Source organism: Chiloscyllium punctatum, chromosome 44 (genome assembly GCF_047496795.1).
Source record: "Chiloscyllium punctatum isolate Juve2018m chromosome 44, sChiPun1.3, whole genome shotgun sequence".
NCBI lineage: Eukaryota > Metazoa > Chordata > Chondrichthyes > Orectolobiformes > Hemiscylliidae > Chiloscyllium > Chiloscyllium punctatum.
The window spans coordinates 36,429,970-36,454,412 of NC_092782.1; the positions used below are offsets into that span (position 1 = coordinate 36,429,970).

A 24,443-nucleotide genomic window follows, 5' to 3' on the forward strand; every position below is an offset into this window, starting at 1 on the left:
GGGATATTTTTACTCAGCGCGTGTGTCAAATTTCTTAATTTTTGATTTTTGAAATCAGCCTGAAATTTGTGGACATGTTCTTAAGGATAGTTAAGAGGTGACTTATTAATTTAATGATTTGGAGATGCCGGTGTTGGACTGGGGTGTACAATGTTAAAAATTGCATAACACCAGGTTATCATCCAACAGGTTTATTTGGAAGCACTAGCTCTTGGAGCGCTGCTCCTTCATCAGGTGGCTGTGGAGTCCACAATGAAGGAGTAGTGCTCCAAAAGCTAGTGCTTCCAAATAAAGGTGGTGGCATGTTGGCTCAGTGGTTAGCACTGCTGCCTCACAGCACCAGGGATTTGGGTTTGATTCCCGCCCCGAGCAACTGTCTGTGTGGAGTTTGCACATTCTCCCTGTGTCTGCGTGTGTTTCTTCCGGGTGCTCCGGTTTCCTCCCATAATCCAAAGATGTGCAGGTCAGGTGAATTGGCCGGTCTAAATTTTCCATAGTGTTCGGGGTAAATGTAGGGGAATGAGTCTGGGTGGGTTACTCTTCAGAGGGTCAGTGTGGACTTGTTAGGCTGAACGGCCTGTTTCCACACTGTAGATAATCTAATCTGAACCTGTTGGACAATAACCTGGTGTTGCGTGATTTTTAACTATTGATTTAATGATGTTCTTAGGTGGTAATAAATATTAATAATTCCATATGCTTAGGTTATATGGACTTACATTTTTATATGAAGCAGTGATAGAATATCATGAGCATATCTGGTGATGCTTCCTTGTCTGGGTCAGCAGGTTGTAGGTTCAAGCCCTTTGCAGAGAGCAAGCATGTAACTTAAGCTGACACAAATCTTTTTGTTATATATTTTCATGTATTTTTCAGTGTTCAATATGTAGAACTGCATAGAATAGAATTATATAGAATTTACAACACTAAGAAAAGCAGGTAATTTGGCCCAAAATAGTCCATAACAGTGTCCATGCTCCACCAGAACCTCCTCCTATCCTACTTCATCTTTCACCTTCTGTATGTCCTTCTACTTGTTTCTCCCATTTATGTATCTAGTTTCTCCTTAAATGTGTATACATTCTTCCAACCTTCCTAAGCTTGCTCATGTAGTGATGTTTGCATTAGAGTGTATCCTAAGGTTTTGAATTACCTATCAGATCAGATTTCCGAATTTTGATTTGAATTTGAATTGTCTTTAACATTGACTCAAAATGTTCCTGTTGGATTCACTGCTGGATTCCTTTCCCTCTATTAGAACCTGTGTTTGTCGATGCCCAGATCATTCCTGATGGCACAGACCCAAATGATGCAAAATTATACTTTTTCCTACGGGAGAAAGTGACTGATGATAATGGCAATACCAAGCAAATTCTCTCCAGGATTGCCAGAATATGTCCTGTAAGTAAATCTTTCAACCAGCAATTCCATGATTTCTTCAGTATATATCACATGGGCAGCAAACATGTTGAATAGATGAAGCTTGGCTTGTTTAACAAAACTGATAATTTGAAGCAGATTTTATTTTACAATTAGAATGAATACCTCACTCACTGTGTGAGTCTCAAGAGTGAATTTAGAGAAGCAATTTCTGCCATTTCCATGTCTTGAACCCAAGTCATCTTGTTTTCTGAGGGTCACAATTAAATAATGACCCTTCAGCAAAATTTCAAGGAGCCCAGGCCAATTGCCTTGGATCAGGAGAGGAATAATACTTGGGTAATTTGGCTGGGACTGCTGCAGTGTTAAATTTTTTTTATTTTAAGTTTTTAAATGTCCTGTTTTCCCTCCCTTTAAATTATCATTCTGTACTCACAAAGGTGGTCCTTCCATTTTCAATTCAATCACTAATGCACTGCAGACTTAGACATGAGGGAATGTTCTAACCAGTCCCTGGGGGAGGGTCCAAAATCAATTGCGATTCTGTTAAGGTGAAAGATTCTGGTAGTATTGATGTTGGCAGATGAATGGATGTTTTGAGGTTCTTGGTTGTGTAGCTAGGAGTTTATCTCATTTCCTTCACATTATGGCTTTGCTGTTTTGTCTTGTGTTTAGCAATCAGAGAGGGAGAGGCATATTTTTAACTGAATGTGCAAGGCTGTCTGTGCACGAAATTGGTTAGTGATAAGGTAAAGTCACTGTAGTTCAACCAAACTGCAAGGTTACTCTCTCATTCAAGAGACATGCTGATGGTGATTTAACGTGAGGGTCATCACGACACAGGTAAGGGAAGAGGTTGAGAAGGAGAGTCCTTCATGGTAACTTCAGCCAGTAGAGGAATTGAACCCATGCTGTTGGCATCATTCTGCATTACAAACCAGCTATCCACCCAACTGAGCCCCTATTTGACATAGTGATCAGGGACAGGAGGTGGTGGTAGGGAAGGCTGTTTGTGTGACTGGAGTCCAGTGTCCAGTTTCATGCCACAGGGATCTGTGGATCTTTTATTGTTCATGATATACATAAATGGCATTGATGAGAATGTGTTTGCAGATAACACCGGAGATTGGTTCAGTAGTTAATGATGAGGAAGAAGGTCAATGGTACATGTTGAATATATCGACGGATTGGTCAGAGGGGCAAATCGGTGACTGTTGGAATTTAACCATAAAACTGTGATGCACAGTGGAAGAAGGGACTAGACAATGAAATACTCAGTGAATGCCTGGACACTTAGAAATTCAGAGGAACAGATGATCTTAAAATGCTTGTCCACAGATCCCTAAAGGTGCAGGACAGAACAGAAAGATGATTAAGAAGGCATTCCGAATGCTTGCCTTTATCACGTGTGGGTAGATTACAAAAGCAGAGGTGTTATGTTGGAGCTGTACAAAACTTTGGTTAGACCACAGCTCGTGAACTAAGCATAGTTCTGGTCACCATAACTATAGTAGGATGTGATTGCACTGGAGGGGATGCAAGGGAGATTCACCTGGACATTGCTTTAATTGAAGCAGTTTAGCAATGAAGGGAACCTGAATAGGATACAATTGTTTTCTTTTGAACAGAGGAGGCTTTAGGAGGACCTGTTAAAGCTGTACAAGATTGTGAGTAGCATGGATAGGGAGCAGCTGTTCCCCTTAATTGAAGGGTCAATAGTGAGGCGCGCATAATTTTAAGGTGAAGGGTAGGAGGTTTAGAGGGGGTTTGAGGAAAATATTATTCCACCCAGAGAGTGGTGGGAATCTGGAATGGACTGGCCAGGAAGATAATTGAGGTGGGAAACCTAACAAACTTTTAAAAAGTACTTGGATGAGCCTTTTAGTGTCATCACATTCAAGGTTATGGCCCAAGTGCTCGGAAATAAGACTAGAAGACCAATTTCTTTTGAGGAGAGGGGATGGTTCATCAACAAACCCTGCCCTTCCTCCTGTAATCAATCTCTATTGCCACACAAGATCATTGTTTGGTTTTTTGAATGCCATCTGTTCATTTGAAGTGTTGTCTGAATTTCCCTTACCACACTTTAGGTGCAACTCTATATGGTTCCTCTCTAGACCCAGTTTAACCTACACAGGATTCTTTTAGTCAGCCACTGTATGTAATGTTTTAGGTATCCTTTGGTTCTTATTTTCTTTATTTTTAAAAAAAGCATATTTTGTCATTAAAGGCTCAATATATCGCTAAATAATATTATGATCCATTGTCAGAACACATTTTTGTGAATTATGTTGCCAAAATATGATATATTCCTGTTATATATGTCTGATTGTAATATCCCTGCCCATAAATGAATAGTCTAATGTAACCTTTACACCAATTCTGGCATCATATCATGTAACGTAGCATTCAGCATTCACTAGACAGCAGAATAACTTTCAGTTGCTTTTTCTGTCCTGCCCATTCATGTTATGTTCATGATGAAGGGGAAAGTTCAGCTCTGTTGAGTCTGGATAGCCACAAATGTGTTTGTCAAATTTAATTCCTTCACATTCCATGTCTTTTCATGATAATGCACACTAAGGAGGCTAAACAGAGTATTCCCATTCCTGATGAAGAGCTTATGCTTGAAGTGTCAACTCTCCTGCTCCTTGGATGCTGCCTGACTAGCTGTGCTTTATCAGCACTGCACCTTTTGATGGGTAAACAGAGTAGATAGGAGAAACGTCTCTTTGATGAAAATGCAAGAACTATAGGAGGTGCACAACAAAAGAACCAAAAGTGACATGAGGAAATCTTTTTGTGCAGACAGCGGGTGGGATTTGGATTGTGCAGCCTACAATTGCATGGGAGGTAGACTCGGTCATGAATTTCAAAAATGAATTGGATTATTATCTAAAGACAAAACATTACAAGGCTACAGGAAAAAGGCAGAAGTATGAGATCAGCCGAGTTTCTTTTGCAGTGCACCAGCATGGACAAAACAGGCTGAATGGACTCCTTCTGAAGTGTAACCAATCCATGATTCAGTGATTCATGTACTCACTTATTGGAAAGCATTAATGATCAGGATAATAACTGTGTCTCTTCTTATAAATTATAAACTCCACACAATACAGAGCTGTACCCAGGTACCGTATAACATTAGTTCATCAAGTGTTTAAAAAAAAAGTGAACCATACATTTATAGAGCACTTAGTGTAACATCATAGTAATTAAACTTCTTATGAACTCAATTTCAACATCTATCAAAAGAGTACAGTCATTGTAAGGCTTAGCCAGTGCGGATGTAGAAGAAAATATGTCAAACCTCGCTCATTCATGAGGATTTATTCAAACTCAGTAAGCTAGTGAATAAGAGCTATTCAATGAACATAATTTACAATAAGTTGAGAAGCTATTTGATAAAGTTCTGCACATGAAACTTTGGAAGAAATTGAGCTTTTATGAAATGAATGGCAAATTGAAAGTCAATCAGCTGATGCGAAACAAGATGTAATGTTAAATGACAAGATATTCTGTCTGGGAACTGTGAGTGAAGGAGTTCTGCAGAATTCCATTGCAACTCTCATGTTTGCATTACTCATAAATAATTTGGGACTGAGCAATATATGGAAGTGTAACAATATATAGTATAGAAAATATATGGAAATAATATCAAATATAATATTGAAACATAGAAACAGGAGCAGGCCCATTGGTTCTCCAAGCCTGTTCCACCAATCAATAAAATTGTGTTTGATCATCCAGTTCATTACCTTGTCCCCACTTTCACCCTATTTTCTTTGATCCCTTTAGCCATAAGAATTATATCTATCTTTTCTTGAAAACAATCAATATTTTCACATCAACCACCTCTTTGAGGAAGACACTTCCACAGGCTCACCACTCGCTCGATAAAGAAAATGCTTTCCATCTCAGTCCTAAATGGCCTACCCCATATCCTTTGATGGTGATCCCCCGTTCTGGACTCCCCACTCCTCACTCCTCAGGACTATCCTTCCTGCATTTACTTTGTCTCGTCCCATTAGAATTTTCAGGTTTCAATGTGATCCCCCTCACCCACCATCATTCTTTTCAACTCCAGTGGAAACAGTCTTAACCAATCCAGTATGTTACCATGCGTTAGTCCTGCCATCCCAGTAGCCTTCCTCAGATAAGAAGACAAAAACTGCATACAATATGAAATATATCACGTTAAGCTATCACATTAAGTTCATGACAAAGAGAGGACAGGTGGATAAAATTCACTAAACTTGTACCAGTTAAGCAGTTGGTTTGAAGAATGATATTTGGATTTAATGAAGGCAAATTTAAATAAATACATCTTGGAACAGGAAACAGCAGACATTTGTACAACATAGCAAGCTTTAATTTGCATTAAAAACATGGCAAGTATGTAAAATCGTGTAAATTCAAATTTCAACGTCAGAACCTAGTATCATCCATTTTATGAATATTGTGCACACAAACAAGAGTCTGTCTTAGCAAAAGTGGAAAAAATTAGTTTGGGTGTAATTATTGGTCATTCACTGACATTTTCGTGTCCTTTTAAACCTGGTGAGAGCACAACTAATCAAATAATAAGAGACCATGCTGTAAGTTTAATTGGCTTAATGTTTTAGGCCAATGACATTCATCAGGATGTTATCTGTTAATTGTACTTCCCTTGCCACTGATTGTGCCAATTCTGCTGAGTATTCCAGCATTTTCTGTTTTTATTTGAGATTTCCAGCATCTGCAGGTTTTTGCTTTTAAATTACATTTATTTAAATATTATTTACGCCCTGAACACTTTTAACTGAAGAACATATGATCCAAGCCTTCAAAATCTTGACTCCCATCAATCAGAAGTCGAATGAATCCTTTTGACATTGATTTCCAGAGCAGAAATTGGGAACATGGGTTCTGCTGCTTTGATTGTGTTGGCAATATGTGTTAACATCCATATATGTGACTGACAATGTGATGATCAAATAATCTGTTTTTGTAATGTTAGCCAAGGGATAGATATTGTGAGGGCTTGGGGATCATTTTCCTGCTCTTCTCTGAGTGGTGCCACCTTCAGCAGACAGATGGGACCTCAGTTTAACATGTCTTCCAAACAGAAGTACCTCTGACAAAGCAGCATCCCTGCTCAGTTCTACTCTGGAACATCAAGCTTGAGTTTTTGTACTCAAGCCCAGGCAAGAGACTTATGCTCAAAAACATGTCCTTCAAAAGCTGCCAACTGAGTCACAGCTGACAAAGCTGACTTGGTGAAATAGTGTCAAATAAAGTGTGAATCGATATAGAATGTGACAATTAAGTGGTCCGTGACATGGAGAGAAAGAAGCTGTTGACATCTTTTTCGAGGATTTGAGATTTCTGGTGAGGAGAGTTCCTGTGAGGTCAAATTAATTGGAAGGAACTGTTGAAAGATATGGACTTGAAGGACCAAATCTGTTTTTGTCTCCTCTTCTATTGTCCAGTGCATTCTTCTTTAAATATTAGGTCAGATTCACAAATCAAAACGAAAAATGCATCTCAAAATGTAGGCCGAATTTACATGTTACTTGATAGTTTTGTACTTGTGTTCATAATTTTCTTTACAAGAAAGATTGAATTAGAGTATACATCATTAAATAAAGAAGAGTGTTTTCAAAAGAATATGTGGAAGATCAGTTTTCAAATTTTGTTTGAGGAAACCACGCAAAGTCAACTCACTCCTCCAATAACTGCAACAGTTTGGCACTCCTGCAATACAAACAGTGTGGAGTTCTTGCAAAAACATTGTCCCTGGGTTTGACTCTGTGTGATGTGGGTGGGGTTGGAATGAATTAAAATCAGGCCTTTGAGTGCTGTGTTAAATATGGATCTTTTTGCTTGTCCAGAGGAGTTGTATGACCTTCAAATAGTGCCAAGACAGAAAAAAATGACCTGGAAGCCACAGAAGATGCATACTTTAATGGAGATTCGTTGTTTAAAAAAAAATTCTACCAGGCAGTCTTGGATAAAACCAGAGATCCCCAAGGAGTTTCATAGACTGATGGTCCTTTCGTTCAAGTTAGGAATGTTATATGCATGCAAAATACTTCATAACCATCTAAGGCATCATAAAGGAGGTTTTATGTCACAAAGTTATGAGTTTGCAAAATCAACAGAGAATGAGAAAATAGAAGAATTTATTACATTCCAAAAACTTAACCAGTCTTTTGCTACTCTGCAGAGGCAGGTGAAAAATAAACCAAAGAAAGCAAGATGTCATAAAATCAATGATTAAAATGTAAGTTTAAATTTTTTGACATTGTACCAGTGAAGATAGTTAGTGCAAATAGACTGCTAGCCAATCAACCCATTTTTCACCACCAATTATTTTGACCATTATGAGTTTCTCAAAAGGACACATTAAAATTACAAATACAGCAAGAAACCATTCTGATTATTACATTGTATAAATTTTGGTTTTTATAAAGTCTTCAATGCAGTTTAAAATCATTATCTTAGAATACTGGGAAATCATGAAGGTAATGATTCCATATAAATGCTGAGAACATTCAGTTCTACTTCTCACAACCTGCCTGAACCTCGCCACTGGCTCTGAGCTGCAAATGGATTATCCAATACCGAGAGTTGAATCTTCCCATATTTTCACTAAGTATCGATTTTGTTAGGTTTCAGGGTGGGGAGCTTTCTGTGAGCCCGAGCAAGTTTTCTCGTGCTGTCATCCTACTTTCTCCTCATTAACTACTTACCATGCCGCGATAGTAACCCTCTCGTCAGATGCCAGCCTGATTCTGCCACTTGACTTAGCCGGAAGTATGTGCACTGGTACCATATTTTAAAGGCTGTTGCCCTCCCAGTCGAGTTTTGGCAGTCTGGAGATGGCATGCACGGTTTCCATAATTTGCCCCGGACACAACGGACACAGGGAAAGTGATGCCTTTCTTTGTGAGACCGGGACTTGGAGGTGGACAGGGTGGTGCAGAATAGGGATGTCCTCTTCTCTTAGGATTGGCACAGGAGGCCACGACACCGACAGACTGATCTGAGGTCGTCACTTGGATCAGTACAGTCTCCAAGGTTCAACCAGACACCCAACTGGTCAGGAAGAAGTTCAGTCACCTGCTGCACTCCACGAGGGTATATGCTCACCAGTTTCTCTCTGCTACCTCACACTGACTCTGACTCTGCTACCTACCCATCTCAAACCAAGGCTCATGCTCGACCACTCTCACTCACTACTATTTGCAGCATCTAGCCTCAAATCACTCTAACTCAGCACAGCCCCTCACCCTACTAACCCTGCACAGCCTCTGTGCTGCCCACTCACTCATTCACTCAGGACTCCTCTCCACATTGCCCTACCTGTACCAGCCACTTTCACCCCACTCAATCCCTTCCATTACAGGAGAAAACAGCCCATAATAGGGCTGAAGATGCCAGGATGGGAACTGTGGACATACTGAAACCAAACAAGTAGTGTCATCCATTGTTGTGCTACTCAGCCATGGCGCCTCCTGTAAATGTATTGTTCACATGCCACAACATCCAACTCTTGGTCATGGCACTTTCTCTCGTCTGCCTATTGCATGATGTTTGCAGTAGCCAAGTTTCAGGGATCTGCCCCACAGGACATTCCCCTCCTCCAGCTCTGAGGAAAGGAGCATGGATGCCTCCATTGAAGCCAAAACAGCATAAAATTTTGGAACAGAAATTAGGCCATTCAGCCCATTGAGTCTGCTCTGCCATTCAATCATGGCTGATAGTTTCTCAACCCCATTCTCCCACTTTCTCCCTGTAACCCTTTATTCCCTTGACAATCAAGAACCTATCTACCTCCACCTTAAATATACTCAATGACCTGGTCTCCACATCCTTCTGCGGCAATGAATTCCATAGACTCACTACTCTCTGCCTGAAGAAGTTTCTCTTTTCTAAAGGGTCTTCCATTTATTTTAAGGCTGTGCTCTTTGGTCTTAGTGTCTCCTACTAATAGAAATATCTTCCCCACATCCAGTCTGTCCAGGCCATGCAGCATTCTATAAGTTTCAATGAGATTCCCCCCGCATCCTTCTAAACGCCACTGAGTATAGACCCAGAGTCCTCAAAGGTTCCTCATATGTTAAGCCTTTCATTCCTAGGATCACTCTTGTGAACCTCCTCTGGGCCCACTCCAGGGCCAGTACATCCTTTCTGATTTATGGGGCCCAAAATTGCTCACAATACTTTAAATGTGGTCTGAGCAGAGCTTTATAAAGCCTTAGAGGTACATCCTTTTTATATTCTAAAAATAAATGCCAACATTGTATTTGTCTTCCTAACTACTGACTCAACCTGCAAGTTTACATTGAGAGAATCCTGGACCAGGTCGCCCAAGTCCCTTTGCACTTCAGATTTCTGAATTTTGGCCCCTTTTAGAAAATAGTCTATGTCTCTATTTTTTCTACTAGAGTGCATGACTTCACATTTTGCTGCATTGTATTCCATCTGCCACTTCTTTGTCCCTCTCCTAACCTATCTAAATCCTTCTGTGGCCTCCCTGCCTTCTCAGTACTATCCGTCTCTCCACTTATCTTTATATCATTTGCAAACTTAGCCAAAATGCCCTCAGTTCCTTCATCCATATCATTAATGTATAAAATGAAAAGTTGTGTTCCCAAAACGGAGCCTTGTGGAAAGCTACATGTCACCAGCTGCCTTCCTGAGAAGGACCCTTTTATCCCCACTCTCTGCTTTCTGCCAGACAGCCAATCTTCTATCCACCCTGGTATTTTGCCTGTAACGCCATGGACTGTTATCTTACTCAGCAGCCTCCCATGTGGCACCTTGTCAAAGGCCTTCTGGAAGTCCAGGTTGATATATCCATTGGGCTCTCCTTGTTCTAACCCACTTGTTACATCCTCAAAGAATTTGAGTAGATTTGTCAGACCTCCCCTTGATGAAACCAAGCTGACTTTGCCCTACTTTACCATGCACCTCCAAGCATTCAGTAATATCATCCTTCACAATGGACTCCAAATCTTATCAACAACCAGTGTCAAGCTAATCAGTCTGTAATTTCCTGTCTTTTGACTTATTCCCTTAAACAGGGGAATTACATTTGTGATATTTCAGTCCTCTGGGACCTTCCCTGACTCTAGTGATTCCTGAAAGATCACCACCAATGCCTCCACTATCTCTTCAGCTATCTCCTTCAGAAGTCTGTGGAGTAGTCCATCTGGTCCAGGTGATTTATCCACCTTCAGACCTTTCAGTTTTTCTAGTACCTTCTCCTGGGCGACTGCCATCATACTCTCCTCTGTTACTGGCTGTCTTGAATTTTTGGGATATTACTCATGTCCTCCACCGTGAAGACTAATGCAAAGTACTTATTCAGTGCCTCTACCTTTTTTTGTTATTACTATTTCTCCAGTGTCATTCTCCAATAGCCCAATATCCACTTCTGCCTCTCTTTTGCCCTTTATATACCTAAAGAAACTCTTTCAATCTACTTTTATATTACTGGCTAGCTTGCCCTCATATTCAATTTTCTCCCTCCTTTTTCTTTGTTGTCCTCTATTGGTCTTTGGAGGCTTCCCAATCCTCTGGCTTCCCACTGCCCTTTGCCTCATTATATGCTTTCTGTTTTACTTCTATGCTGTCCCTAACTTCCCTTACCAGCCATGGTTGCCTTATCTTTCCTTTAGTATGTTACTTTTTCCTAGGGATGAATCTTTGCTGCTTCTCCAGAATTACCCCCAGAGACTCCTGCCATTGCTAGGCCCCTGTTAGACCCCTTTCCCAATCAATTATGATCATCTCACCTCTGTGGTTGCCTTTATTCAACTGTAATGCCATTATATCTAATTCCGTTTTCTCCCTCTCAAACTGCAGAGCAAGTTCTATTATATTATGATCACTATCTCCTAAGGTTTCCTTCATCTTAAGCTCTATTATCAATCTGCCTCATTGCACAGCACTAATCTAGTATTGCCTGTTCCCCAGTGGGCTTCACCACAAGCTGCTCCAAAAATCCATCTCATAGACATTCCACAAATTCTTTTTCTTGCGATTCACTACCAACCTAATTTTCCTAGTCCACCTGCATATTGAAATCCCTAGTGATCACTGTAACCTTGCCTTTCTCACATGCCTTTTCTATCTCCTAGTGTATCTTGTGTACCAAATTCTGACTACTGTTTGGAGGCCTATACATAACTCTCACTATGGTTTTCTTTAACCTTTGCAGTTTCTCAACTCTGCCCACACAGATTCTACATCATCTGACCCGTACTTTGTTTCTTGCGATTGATATAATTTCATTCCTTACTAACAAGGTAACACCACCCCCTCTGCCTGTCTTTTTGATAGGATGTACATCCTTGCATATTCAGCTCCCATGCCTGACCACCTTGCAGCCACATCTCCGTAGTGCCCACCACATCAGAGCTGCCAATTTTGATCTGTACCACAAGCTGGTTTACCTTATTTTGTGCACTGCATGCATTCAGTTGCAACACCTTCTGTCCTGTATGTATCGTCCCTTTTCTCATTGTTATTCATTTATCCAGTATGTTTGAAGTTTGATTCCTAACCCTTTCCAAACACTCTGTTCTATTTTGCATGCTGGAGACTTGAATAACCTCTCCTGAGTTCTCCTTTCTTTTAATCTTATTTTGTACTTTTCCATGCAGTTGAATCCACCCCCAAAGATGTCAACCTGCTGCTTTGATTCCCATTGGCTATTATACTTCTTGGAGTATTATACTCTATTATACTTCCCTTCACTCCCCCACTCTTTAGTCTAAAGTCCTTTTTACCCTTTTCACTAGAACATTGGTCCCAGCTCAGTTCAGGTGGAGACTGTCCCAGCATTCCAATACTAATGCCAATGCCCCAAGAAAAGGAATTCTGTTTTCCCACACCACTTTTTTAGCCACATGTTTGTTTCCCTTATTCTCGTGACCCAATGCCAGGCTGCCTCCCGCACTCACACTAGCTCAGATACTGACCCCTCAGTGGGCTATTTCCGAGATTAGAGTTGGGGGGGCGCCTGCTGGTCAGCGCTTCACTGCCACGTCTCCGCAGTTGATTGAGGAAGAAACACTTTGGGCCGTTGGCACTGCCAGAGAGCAGGTACCAGCTCAGGACCAGGCAGGAGGGGTCTCCATGGTGTCGGCAGTCAGGGTCTTCATCAACATCTTCAATCAGACTCAGGAGCAGCAGGCAGGTTTGCCAGGAGCACTGGGCGGCTCAGCAGCAATGGGGTTGGAATCCTGCTGCCCAGGTTGGCAGCTGCCATGGAAAGCCAGGTCTATGTTTCAGAGTCTGCTGGATAGGTGCACAGACGTTCACCCCATTACTCTAACCAATTGTACATAACACTAATGGGGAGAAGGCCTGTTCCTCACAAGGAGACAGGGCAATGCTGGTAGAGTTAGTTTTGGAATCAGCTTTTATTATCGTACAGAGATACAGGAGTGCAGTGAAAAGTGTACAAAGTCGCCATTTCTTAGGTAGGAAGGTGCACAATCTTAGGTGTAAATGAGAAAAATAAAATTAAAAGTTCAGCTTTACAGTCCTTCCAAAACAGAGAAAGAGAGGAAGGAAAAAAAATAAAAGCAGACAATTCTGCGCTGGACTTCACCTGGAGGCCAGGAGCCCCTCAACTCACTACCACAGATACCATCTGAGGACTGGGGGGAATGTAGAAAGGAAACAATTACATGAAGAAAGGAAAAAGAATGTAAAAAATGGACGGAGCGGAGGAGCTCTGGCTCAGGAGCCCTATTCTGCTGCCTCGTTGGATAAATATGTACCCAGTCAGAGGAGGAATCTCTCTCTCTCACACACACACACACACACACACACACACACACACTCTTCCCTCCCCAGGGATCTCCTCTCAGGATATTTAAGAGGTGGCCGGGCTTTCCTGCTTCTGCCTGCCTGCCATCCTGAGCCTGTCCGAGCTCATGTTAAAGAGAGTGCACTTGCCTTTGGGGCAGGCTATACTCGGTATTTCTGGACTCTTAAGACAAAAATGGCCCTGACATCTCCCAACAGATATCTACAAGGCCAATAGGCTCCATCCACCTTGCTGCCGAACTTGGGATTGATCTGAGACATGGTGGCTGGAAAGAATGAAGAAGATGTCCATGAGGTCAGGGAGAGATGTCACTGTAAATAAGCTTTCACATTTGTGAATATGTGTCCTTTTTCACCATCAGCTGAGGGGGTGTGAGTCTCTGTCTAACTACAACTGCAATGTTGAAGATACAGAGTCCACCCATCAATAGTGCTACATTATAACCAATGGTCCAAGGTGTATAATGAAAAGATCCAGCACCATATCCATGTAGTGGATAGTTGTCAGGTGACTGAAGCTTTTGCAACTATGTTCATCTTTCCAGATCAGCAAAAACTGCTATTGCATCACAGATGTTCATGGGATTTACTTGTTATCTTGCATGATTTGGTTAGGAGGGCTTGGGGCAAGGATTTGTTCTGCACTCCTGCAGACAGTCAGTTAATGCCTCCGGTTCACACAGCATGTATGTATCTCTGGTGTATTTCAGCTTCAGTGATTGGGTGTCTGTGCAATGCTGATACCCTTTGAAAGTCTCCCATTACTTGAAATTGATGCTCTCTCTCTCTCACAGAATGAAGCACTTCAGAGCCCCCTCTGACTTTGTGCACTTGTTATTTATAGTATGATGGATAATAACAGCACTTGCTCCTCCAGCAGTGAGTCTTGGGCTCCACCTTACTGTCTTGGTGAATTCCCCCAAATAAACACCCCCTTCCTGGTAGCCCTGCTCATTAACCACACTGGCTGTGCATTTCCTCAAGACCCCACCCAAGTCGTCTATCAAAATTTTCACCTATCCACTGTACACAGCCAGCCCCATTAAATAAACATGGCACATTTGATAGTGCACTGAGTCCCATGAAAGCCAGACTGCTGCTTATGGAAATTAACCCCAACTCCCACATGACCTGTTTTCCACCCATGCTCCATCATCCCCTCCCCTTATTTATTTAGCTGCCCACCTTTAGCACTGTCATCCTTTCTACACCCCAGCATTCTGACTTCAATCCCCACACTTATATTCCCCAGCCTCGCTGGTCCAGCAATGGCCCTTTGACTAGCATGTTGCCTAGCTTCGAGTCTGCACTAAAGTGCAAGGGAAGGCAAGGCTCCATGAGGCTTTAAGGTGCAGCTGAGGAGATACAGTGCTAAAATGCAAGGCAAGGCAATGGCAAGGGAAGGAAAGGCAAGATAGGGATGCTGTCAGATTCCAGGTAAGAAAGTGAGCAAGCAAGCAACCCTGGGATGTGGCCTTGTCCAATCTGTGTGCTGGTTATCTGTCCCTGCACACAAAGTGTCTGCGCAGCAACATTCCAATGAGAAGAACTGGAGAACTCCAAGCTACATGTGTAAAGTGACAAAGTGTACTATAAGTGGTTCAGAGATGTGCCATGATGGTGTGGAGAGGCAGGCACATGTTGGATGCCACTGTTTGAGATTATGTGGATGTGCAGCTGATGCCCATTGATTTTGATGCCATTTGTCAAAGATGGAAGTCGAGAGGAGCATGCTGGTGTCACTAGTTACCCGTTTGAGTTTTCATAGTGGGTATTCTCAGCATCTAGTCTCCATTTTGTAGGTGGGAAAACGCAGCAGTGCATATTAATGAACAGTGAGGGTCATAATGAGCAATAATTCCTATTAATAGGCTTCTTGCTGTTTCCTAGTGTGAAATTGGAGGGGTTAAGAGAAGATTATCTTCAATCCAAGGTAATGACATGCTTGATAGGAATTTCTAAATACTAAAGCCAACTTAAAAGAGCACAAATGTTCTATACTACAACTTCAATTAAAGTGATCACACTCAATTTTAACATATTGACAAACAGATGTTCAAAGTATTTTTAAAATCACCAGAATTCTATTTAGCCAATGCGGTTTTGATGTTGTGCTAACAATGTTATAACTGTGAGCCATAAGCCATGGAACAAGTGTAAAATCCATTTTTCCTCTCACAGATGTTTTAATGGCCTCCTTCATTTTGCAGTTACTATAAATGTCCTTTATTGTCTAGAATGACATAGGAGGTCAGCGCAGTCTTGTCAACAAATGGACAACATTCCTAAAGGCGCGATTGGTGTGTTCAGTGATAGATGATGATGGCACTGAAACTCACTTTGATGAATTACGTAAGTAAAAGATATTATAACTCTATTTTACATATTGTGTGTTTTATGATTAAATCTATTATGCTGGACTATACCTTTTTATAGGTGTTCTTCAACAATATTACATTGCCTTTGTTACAAGTGTCAAATATTTCTTGTATAATGTGCCGTCTGGTGGTATAACTGCTGTAAGGAAACTCCAGCAAGAGTTACGATCTGATCTACTGAGTGGAGATACTTTTCCCATTACTATTGTTACATCTCCCTTCACAGTCACAGCTTTTTGTCCTCTTTTTTTCCATTCTGCCTGCCCTTTGAAATGTTGCAACACTGGAGTACTTATTTTCCAACTATGGTTACTTTATAGTAATTTCCCTGAAATGATGTTTAAACCAAAACCATTTAGCTCTTTGTTGCTACTTTATCTATCTTATAAAGAAGATTTTTAGAATTTCAATGTATTCAGAAATGAGCCTTTAATCTTTTTTTAACGATTGTATTTATCTTATTTGTATCTGCTTCATAAATGAAGCTCATATCCTGTACCCCAGTTCCTGTTTTTCTTCAGCTACAAGGTGATTTTTTTAACCTTGCACTGAGCAGGCATCACAACCTTCAAGATTCCAATTCCCCTGATTAGGCTTTACCATGTCCCTACCACGTTCTTTTGCACTCTCCCCAACTGCAATATGGTGCGATGGTCAGTTTCCACGGCACTCTGCAATTCTCGTTCGCATCCGTTTAGCAAGCAAATGTCTTGCACCTGTTGATCAATGTGAAGGACAGAATTTCGTCTATCACTAAATCTCCAAACCTGCCTGATGAAGGGCTTTTGCCCGAAACATCGACTCTCCTGCTCCTCGATGCTGCCTGACCTGCTGTGCTTTTCCAACTATCCCAACTATCCCAATAATCTTTTATTCCCTTACCTAATGAGAATCTAACTACTTCTGCCTTAAAAATTCTCATTGATCTGCATTCACTGCCTTATGAGACAGAAAGTTCTGAAGTTGCACAACCCTGTGAGAGAAACGTTTGTTTCCTCATCTCTCCAAAAGGTGTGGCTCCTAATTTTAAAACAGTGTCTCCTCCAAGCCAGTCAATCTTCAATCCAGGCTAATATTTTCCCCTGGACACCACAAGCCTCTATGTTTCACAATATCATCGATATGGCCTCTTATCAGTTCAATTCCAATGGCAGGATTTTCTCAGCAAATTTCAGGACGATCCTGTCAGGCTCAAAAAGGAAGGTGAGGGAGGTGGAGGTGCAGATGCCTACAATATGAGAAGAACAATAACATATCTGTGATTTTACCCATATTTCCCATTTATAGGCCAGCAGATAGGTAGCTGTCTAATTAAGGACATGGGATGATCAGCTGTCAAAGTTAGAGGGCCAATTGTGTAGACATGGCACGATCATTACAAGCAGGGCTACATGATTCAGCAAGAGAGCTGGAAGGAAATGGATGTTCTAATCTAGTGGGAAGAGTATATGTGCATAGATCAAGCTTTAAATAAAGAGTTCTTGCAGCCAATTCCAGGGTCCAGCTGCATTATTTTGGGAGATCAAACAGATTAGGGCTCCAAACATACAGCACAACAAATAGGAGACCCTCCAGCACGTAAGAACGAACAGGATGTCTTTCATGGTAAGTCACAGATAAGGTGCCCCAAAATGGTGACTTTATGTGCAAGCTCTTTAGATCTAATGCCTGAAAAGCCAGGTATCAGGGCAGCATGTGTCCACAGCTGAAGACAGACAAACAAGAAAGGCAGTCACCCTTTCCTCTATACCTGTCAGACGTTTGAGGCCAGCCAAGGACCAATCCAAAATACAAACCTTCTCATTGTTAGAAATCTTGTTAACTTGCATTTTACATTTCGGTTTTGAAAGGCTGTTAAATTTGGCTGATGGCAATTATTAACTGAAGAAAAATCCTTCTATTACTGTTAAAATCAGAGCAAAAGATCTGGGGGTTTTTTTCAGTACAAATGTAAAGATTTTCACCTTTGGTAAAATGCACTGCAGCCCTGCAAGTTTAATAACAGGAGCCTTGTGTTTTGTGAAGAAACAATCCACCTATTCAGATCCTTTCCTTCCATTTCAGTCGGAAGATTTATCATTTTGGAACACTAGAGAATCCCTGATGGGAATGTTTTCAAAATCAACAAATGACTAATAATTGCATTTTTTTTCTCTCAGAGGATGTATTTTTATTAGAAACAGAATATCCCAAAAGCCTCCTTGTCTATGGACTGTTCACCTCTTCAAGGTAATGCCCAGTTCAATGTCTTTAGTCTCACTTCCTTTTACTTTGATTTTATCCTGAAGGGGCTTTTATTGCATTTTCATTTAAAAGCAATTATACCATGATGTTAAACACATTAAAGTGATCACTAACAAAGTATTTTTATTACAAGATAATTTATGTGCCTGTAGCTGACCAGAACAGACTTTTTGTTCAAAATGAAAATTAGTTGTCTTCTGAATTGCCTTTTTTGATGTTGAACAAAATAGTTAAGAGTTACATGCAGTGTTAACCAATATTCAATCATATTCTTTATTCATGAATAAATGTGATCTTCAGATAAATATTTGCATTTATGCGCTGTTCAGTTGTGAATGGTGGTGGACAATTCAATAACTACCAGAAGAAGGAGGCTCATCCTTAATGATGGAAAACCCAATACATTAGTGCAAAAGACAAGGCTGAAGCAATTATAGTTGTAGAGTCATAGAGTCATAGAGATGAGCAGTACGAAAACAGACCCTTCAGTCCAACTTGTCCATGCAGACCAGATATCCTAACCTAATCTAGTCCCATTTTCCAGCTCTTGGCCCATATCCCTCCAAACCCTTCCTATTCATATACCCATCCAGATGCCTTTTAAGTGCTGAAACTCTACCAGCTTCCACTACTTCCTCTGGCAGCTTATTCCATATAAACACCACTCTCTGTGTGAAAAGGTTGCCCCTTAGGTCCCTTTTATATCTTTCCCCTCTCACCCAAAACCTATGCCCTCCAGTCCTGGGCTCCCCCACCCCAGGGAAAAGACCTTGTCTATTTTATCCTATCCATGCCCCTCATGATTTTGTAAACTTCTATAAGGTCACCCCTCAGCCTCTGAAGCTCCAGGGAAAACAGCTCCAGCCTATTCAACCTCTCCCTATATTTCAAATCCTCCAACCCTGACAACATCCTTGTAAATGTTTTCTGAACCCTTTCAAGTTTCATTTTCAGCCAGAGTGCTAAGTGAATATGAACTCTTGGCCAGAGGTTCCAGTATCACAGATGCCAGTCTTCTACCAATTTCATTCACTCCATGTGATATCAAGAAATGTCTGAAGGCATTGGATGCTGCGATGGCAATGGCCTCTAAAAGCATTTCTGCTGTATTATTGAAAAGATATGCTCTAGAACTGGTAACACCCTATGTTATGCTGCTGCAGTACAGTTGTAACATTGACATCTACCTGACAATGCAGAAAATAGCCCAAATAGATCCCACAAATGTAGTCTGAATAATTATTCTCGATCAGCATGCTCTTGATTCTCAAAAAACTGATGGGAGGTGTTGGTAACACTATATCACAAAACACTTAATCACCAAAAATCTGCTCACAAATGCTCAATTTGGGTTCCCAACAGCCCACTCAACTCCTGACTCCATTCGAGCCTTTGTCCAAACATGGATTAAAGAGCTAAATTGAAGAGGTGAGGTGAAGAGAACAGCCCTTTGACATCAAGGCAACATTTCATCGCAAATGGCATGAATCAAAAAAAAAACTAAGGCATTGTGCATCAGGAGAAAATACTCCACCTGGCACAATGGGAGAGGATTATTGGATTATTTGAGGTCAGTCATCTCAGGTCCAAAATATCATCACAATATTTCTTCTGGTTAGCTTCCTAGGCCCAATCATCAACAGTTGCTTCATAAATGACTTTCCCTCAAACATAAGGTCTGAAGTAGATTGTTCACTGATGATTGCATAATGTTCTGCACCATTTGTGATTCCTCAAATAATGAAACAGTCTATGCCAAGACCTGGAAAACCTTCAGATTTGGGCTAATAAATGACAAGGAACAATAACACCACACATTACCAAGTGAAGACCATTGTCAACAAGAGAGAATCTAACTATTGTCATTTGATGTTCAAGGCATTACCATGATTGAATACCACAGTATTAGCATTCTGTAGATCATCACTAACCAAAACTGAACCAAACAAGCCATAGAGACACTGGCTACAAGGACAGGCTAAGAATTCTGATTCACGTCCTGACATTTACAAGCTTGTTTACCAGCTACAAGGCACAAGTCAGTGGTGTAATGGAATAGTCTGCATTTTCCTGAATAAGTGCACCTTCAACCAACAACTAAGAAGTTTGAATCCGTAAGAACAAAGTAGCCTATTTATTTGGCACTACATCCACCACCTAAGACATCACTTTCTCCATGAGCAGCAAACTCTAAGTCAGGTGTACAATCTACAAGATGCACTAAGTTACTGGACTGCAATAAGTCACCAAGGTGACAGCATCTTTCAAATTCATGGCCTTTGACACCTGGAAGAACAAGGGCATAAGACAAATGGGAACACCACCATCATCACGTTCCCCTCCAAATCACACATTTCTGAATTATTTGAACGTAGGAACAGGAATACATCATTCAACTCCTCAAGCTTGTTTCAGCATGCAATGAGATAATTAGTTATCTGTTGCCCAACTCCATATACCTTCATTTGGCCCATATCACCTAATGCTTGCAACAGGACTTGAATCTGCAATCTACTGATACCACCCAATTAACATGGAAGTCAGACACCTTGTTATCGTTCCTTCATTGTCCCAGGGTCAAAATCTTGGAACTCATTTGCTGATATCACTGTGTTGTATTGGCACCACATGATTTAAAAAAACAGCTCACAACCACCTTCTCAATGACAATTCTTCTTCTTCTTGAGTCCTCTGTCCGAAGGCATACCCATTGCTCTGATCTCTACCATGGATAAGGCAAGGAGAGAGCTCTTAAATTTATCCTAGCCAGGAAGGGGATCAAACGCCATACACAATCTGATCCACACTGGCAGTCCAGCCAACTGAACTAACCACACCTCTCTCAATGAGTCCAAGTTTCTGTGGCAGCATACAGACTTACTTGCATGTTGTCATCTATTGTCACTTGACTGACCTGGAATTGCTTTAACTCTTACCCCTTGCTGTTGGTGTATGTTGGAAGGATTTACATGTCGGTACTCATCCCATTTAGCTGCATTATGCATGCCTTTCTTAGCTTCTACCTCAAGGCAGGGACACTATCCACTGTGATACAAGACCACCCAAGAACAATTGGAATTGGGCAACAAATTGCCATCACTGCTGACATTCTATGGATGAAAGACAAGAAATGATCTCAACCTTGTAGAATGAGTGTTGTTACATTATTGGCATTGATTGTTAATTTATGGTCCAAGTATAATACTGCCAGTACAGGTTAATGATGCTTTTATTCATTCATGTATCAAAAGATAACACAACCAATAAATGTTTTCATTTCTGAAAAGTTCAGAGAAAACTTTGTTTTAATTTGAATAATGTAATTTTTGTCTCTTAATTCTGATTTTCTTCACAAAGAGTAAGATATTAATATTTGATGATATTCTTTGTCTCTATTGATATGTGATACTGAATAAATGCTAGCAAATAAAAATGATATATTCCCTTCTTTTATAATATTCATCACCATTAATTTGGCGTTTCTCCTTCTTCCCATAGCTCAATATTTAAAGGCTCAGCTGTGTGTGTTTATAACATGCTTGACATTCACACTGTGTTCAATGGACCATTTGCTCACAAGGAAGGACCAAATCATCAATATGTTCCATACCAAGGCAGGATTCCATATCCAAGGCCTGGCACAGTGAGTAATAGAGATCACTGCTACGAAGACCTGGCTTACAAACTAATGCATTCAATTTTAGAAATTACTTAACCATATGTTGAATTAGGCAGCAAAAGGCCTCAGCAATTTATAAAGGTTTTATTGTAAATCCACAATGTAATAGAAACATCAATTTCCCTTCCCAGTCCAGAAGCAGGCACCCTCTGGATAAACTCAACCCTTAAATATGAAAATCCAATGAATATCACTCATTCTCAACTCTGGCCTGAACTGTCTGAGCTTTAAAGCGATCTACATTTGTAACTCTGACATGAGTCACTGAACCACAAGCCAAGTACTTGCAAATGTCACCTAGATTGGCATTTTTGTGCAGCACAGAGGGAGTGCTGCACTGCCGCAAATGCTATTGGCTGGGTGAAATGACTGAAATGTTGAATCCTTTCACTTTTAACTTGTTACCAGATTTTAAAAACAGGATAATGATTGACAGCTAAAATAATAGAAAATATTAATAATTTAGCAATTTCCCAAATATAGGATGAGCTTTTTGGTACTAGTAAAAGTGTTGAAAAGTTAGTACACCCTTAAAAACTTGGTTATTCTTCATTCAACAAGGTTGAACCTCTATTCAAGATCTTTTAAAGCTACACTGACAGCATAACATAAAATCTCATAATTTTATAAACTTCTATTAAATCTCCCCTCAGCCTCTGCCATTCAAGAGAAAACAACCTGAGTTTTTCTAGCCTCTCCTGAAAGCTGATACCCTGTAATCCAGGCAGCATTCTGGTAAACCTCTTCTGCCCCCTTTCCAAAGCCTCCAAATCCTTCCTGTAATGTGGTGACCAAAACTGAATACTCGAAGTGTAGTCTAACCAAAGTTTTATAAAGCTGTAAAATGACATCCTGACTCTTGTACTCAATTTCACATCTAATAAAGGCAAGTATGCTAATTGCTTCTTTAACCCCTATCTACTTGAGCAGCCACTTTCAGGAAGCTATGGATTTGAACCCAAGATCCTTCTGTACATAAGCATGGAAGTTCTTATCAACTCCATCTATTTCATTCATTAGAGAGTGTGGAGAGATTGGGGTGTGGAGAGACCTGATATGAACCTGCTAGTAAAATCACTGGCAGCAACTCCTAGTCTTCCACACTATTCACACATGGGAATAAAGGACTGTTCCACCTGCCAATAAGGTTATGGCTAATTTTGGATGTGGCCTCATTTCCAGTTAATCCTTAAGAATTTTGTCTACCTCAGTCAGCCTTGAATAAATTTAAAGACCCACTATCTCTACCTCCACTACCTCTGGCGAAAGCAATTTTGAGTGACGGGCCTTTAGAGAACACAAACTCCAGATCTCTGTCTAAAAAGAAAGACAGTGCGGAACGTTTCAGAGAACACCTCTGGGACACCCGGACCAACCAACCCAACCACCCTGTAGCCCAACACTTCAACTCCCCCTCCCACTCCACCAAGGACATGCAGGTCCTTGGACTCCTCCATCGCCAGACCATGGCAACACAACGGTTGGAGGAAGAGCGCCTCATCTTCCACCTGGGAACCCTCCAACCACAAGGGATGAACTCAGATTTCTCCAGTTTCCTCATTTCCCCTCCCCCCACCATGTCTCAATCAAATCCCTCGAACTCAGCACCACCTTCCTAACCTGCAATCTTCTTCCTGACCTCTCTGCCCCCACCCGACTCTGGCCTATCACCCTCACCTTGACCTCCCTCCACCTATCGCATTCCCAACGCCCCTCCCCCAAGTCCCTCCTCCCTACCTTTTATTTTAGCCTGCTGGACACACTTTCCTCATTCCTGAAGAAGGGCTGATGCCCGAAACGTTGATTCTCCTGTTCCTTGGATGCTGCCTGACCTGCTGTGCTTTTCCAGCAACATATTTTCAGCTTCTGTCAACTGCGTCTTTTTCACATTAGGAAGCCAGAATTGTGCACACTGCTCTAGATCTGATCACATGAATGTCCTGTACAGCTGCAGCAAAACTCCACTACTTTTACACTCCATGGACAGTCTCCAGAGATTGCTGTCAGTGTCAGTAGATTAGTGGAGATGAATGCTGACCGTTTCATTATCAGAAACTCTGCCAAGTCCAGACATTAGTTTTCTTGGTGTCTATTGCTGATCAGATTAAAGCTAAAATGGCAGGCGTTATCTAGCACACAAAGTTTTCAAAAGCCCAAACTGAACATTCTCAATTTATTTACAACTGAATAAATGCATGAAATCTTTTTCCTTTGAACTTTAAATCAATCCTTAGTACTTAACTCTGATAATATCAGCAATCTCAGAAATTTCAAAATTCATTCAAGTGCTTACTGAATATTGCTCTTGACAAAAAAAAAGGATGCATTAAGAACTGAATATTAGGGCTGAGAACATCATGTATTCACTAAGCTAATCCATCCTTGGCAGTTGTTTTTAATAATGTGTTTTAAACAGTTATTCAGCAGGAATTTTAAATTCTACAGATGTATGCAGATTAAATACATGCTTATTTTTTTCTCTAGTGTTTGGGTCCAATAATAATTAGTAGATTCAAGTTTGATAGATAATTGACACAGTCTGAATCAAGTAGAGTCAAAATACTGATATGTATCCCTTTCCTTCAGCTGGTGTGTGAACATGCATTCCTAAAACTACTCATTAACAGAGTATTCCATTAACTGCTATCCAATATCTAAATGTTGCTAAAGGTATTTTTTTTTGTTTTGCCTAACAAACAGAAATATTTCAGGTCTTAAAAGTTACAATATATAAGCAATGTTGTAAACTAGTGAATGTGAGATGTCATTCTGCTTGTCTCTGCCTATAGGAGGAACGTAAATGTAGAAAAGTCAACCAGAAGCTGCTCAACCACATGAACTGGAGATTCTGGAAACAGATTAACTTCTGTATATTATTTCAGTAAATTCAGTATATAAGTTGCTTAGATCTAAAGAAGGAAAGAACTACCTAG

The 24,443-nt window shown here is 40.7% G+C and overlaps 1 protein-coding gene across 3 annotated transcripts in view; it reads left to right on the forward strand.

Moving 5' to 3' along the window:
• The window catches only part of sema3c (sema domain, immunoglobulin domain (Ig), short basic domain, secreted, (semaphorin) 3C), a 160,857-nt gene that overhangs the window by 99,228 nt on the left and 37,186 nt on the right, over positions 1–24,443 (forward strand). For all 3 annotated transcript variants that reach the window (XM_072562624.1, XM_072562625.1, XM_072562622.1), the window contains 4 exons: positions 1,259–1,401; positions 15,447–15,561; positions 17,747–17,816; positions 21,330–21,474. In XM_072562624.1, the coding sequence (XP_072418725.1) occupies positions 1,259–1,401; positions 15,447–15,561; positions 17,747–17,816; positions 21,330–21,474 (473 nt within the window). The remainder of the gene's footprint in view (positions 1–1,258; positions 1,402–15,446; positions 15,562–17,746; positions 17,817–21,329; positions 21,475–24,443) is intronic.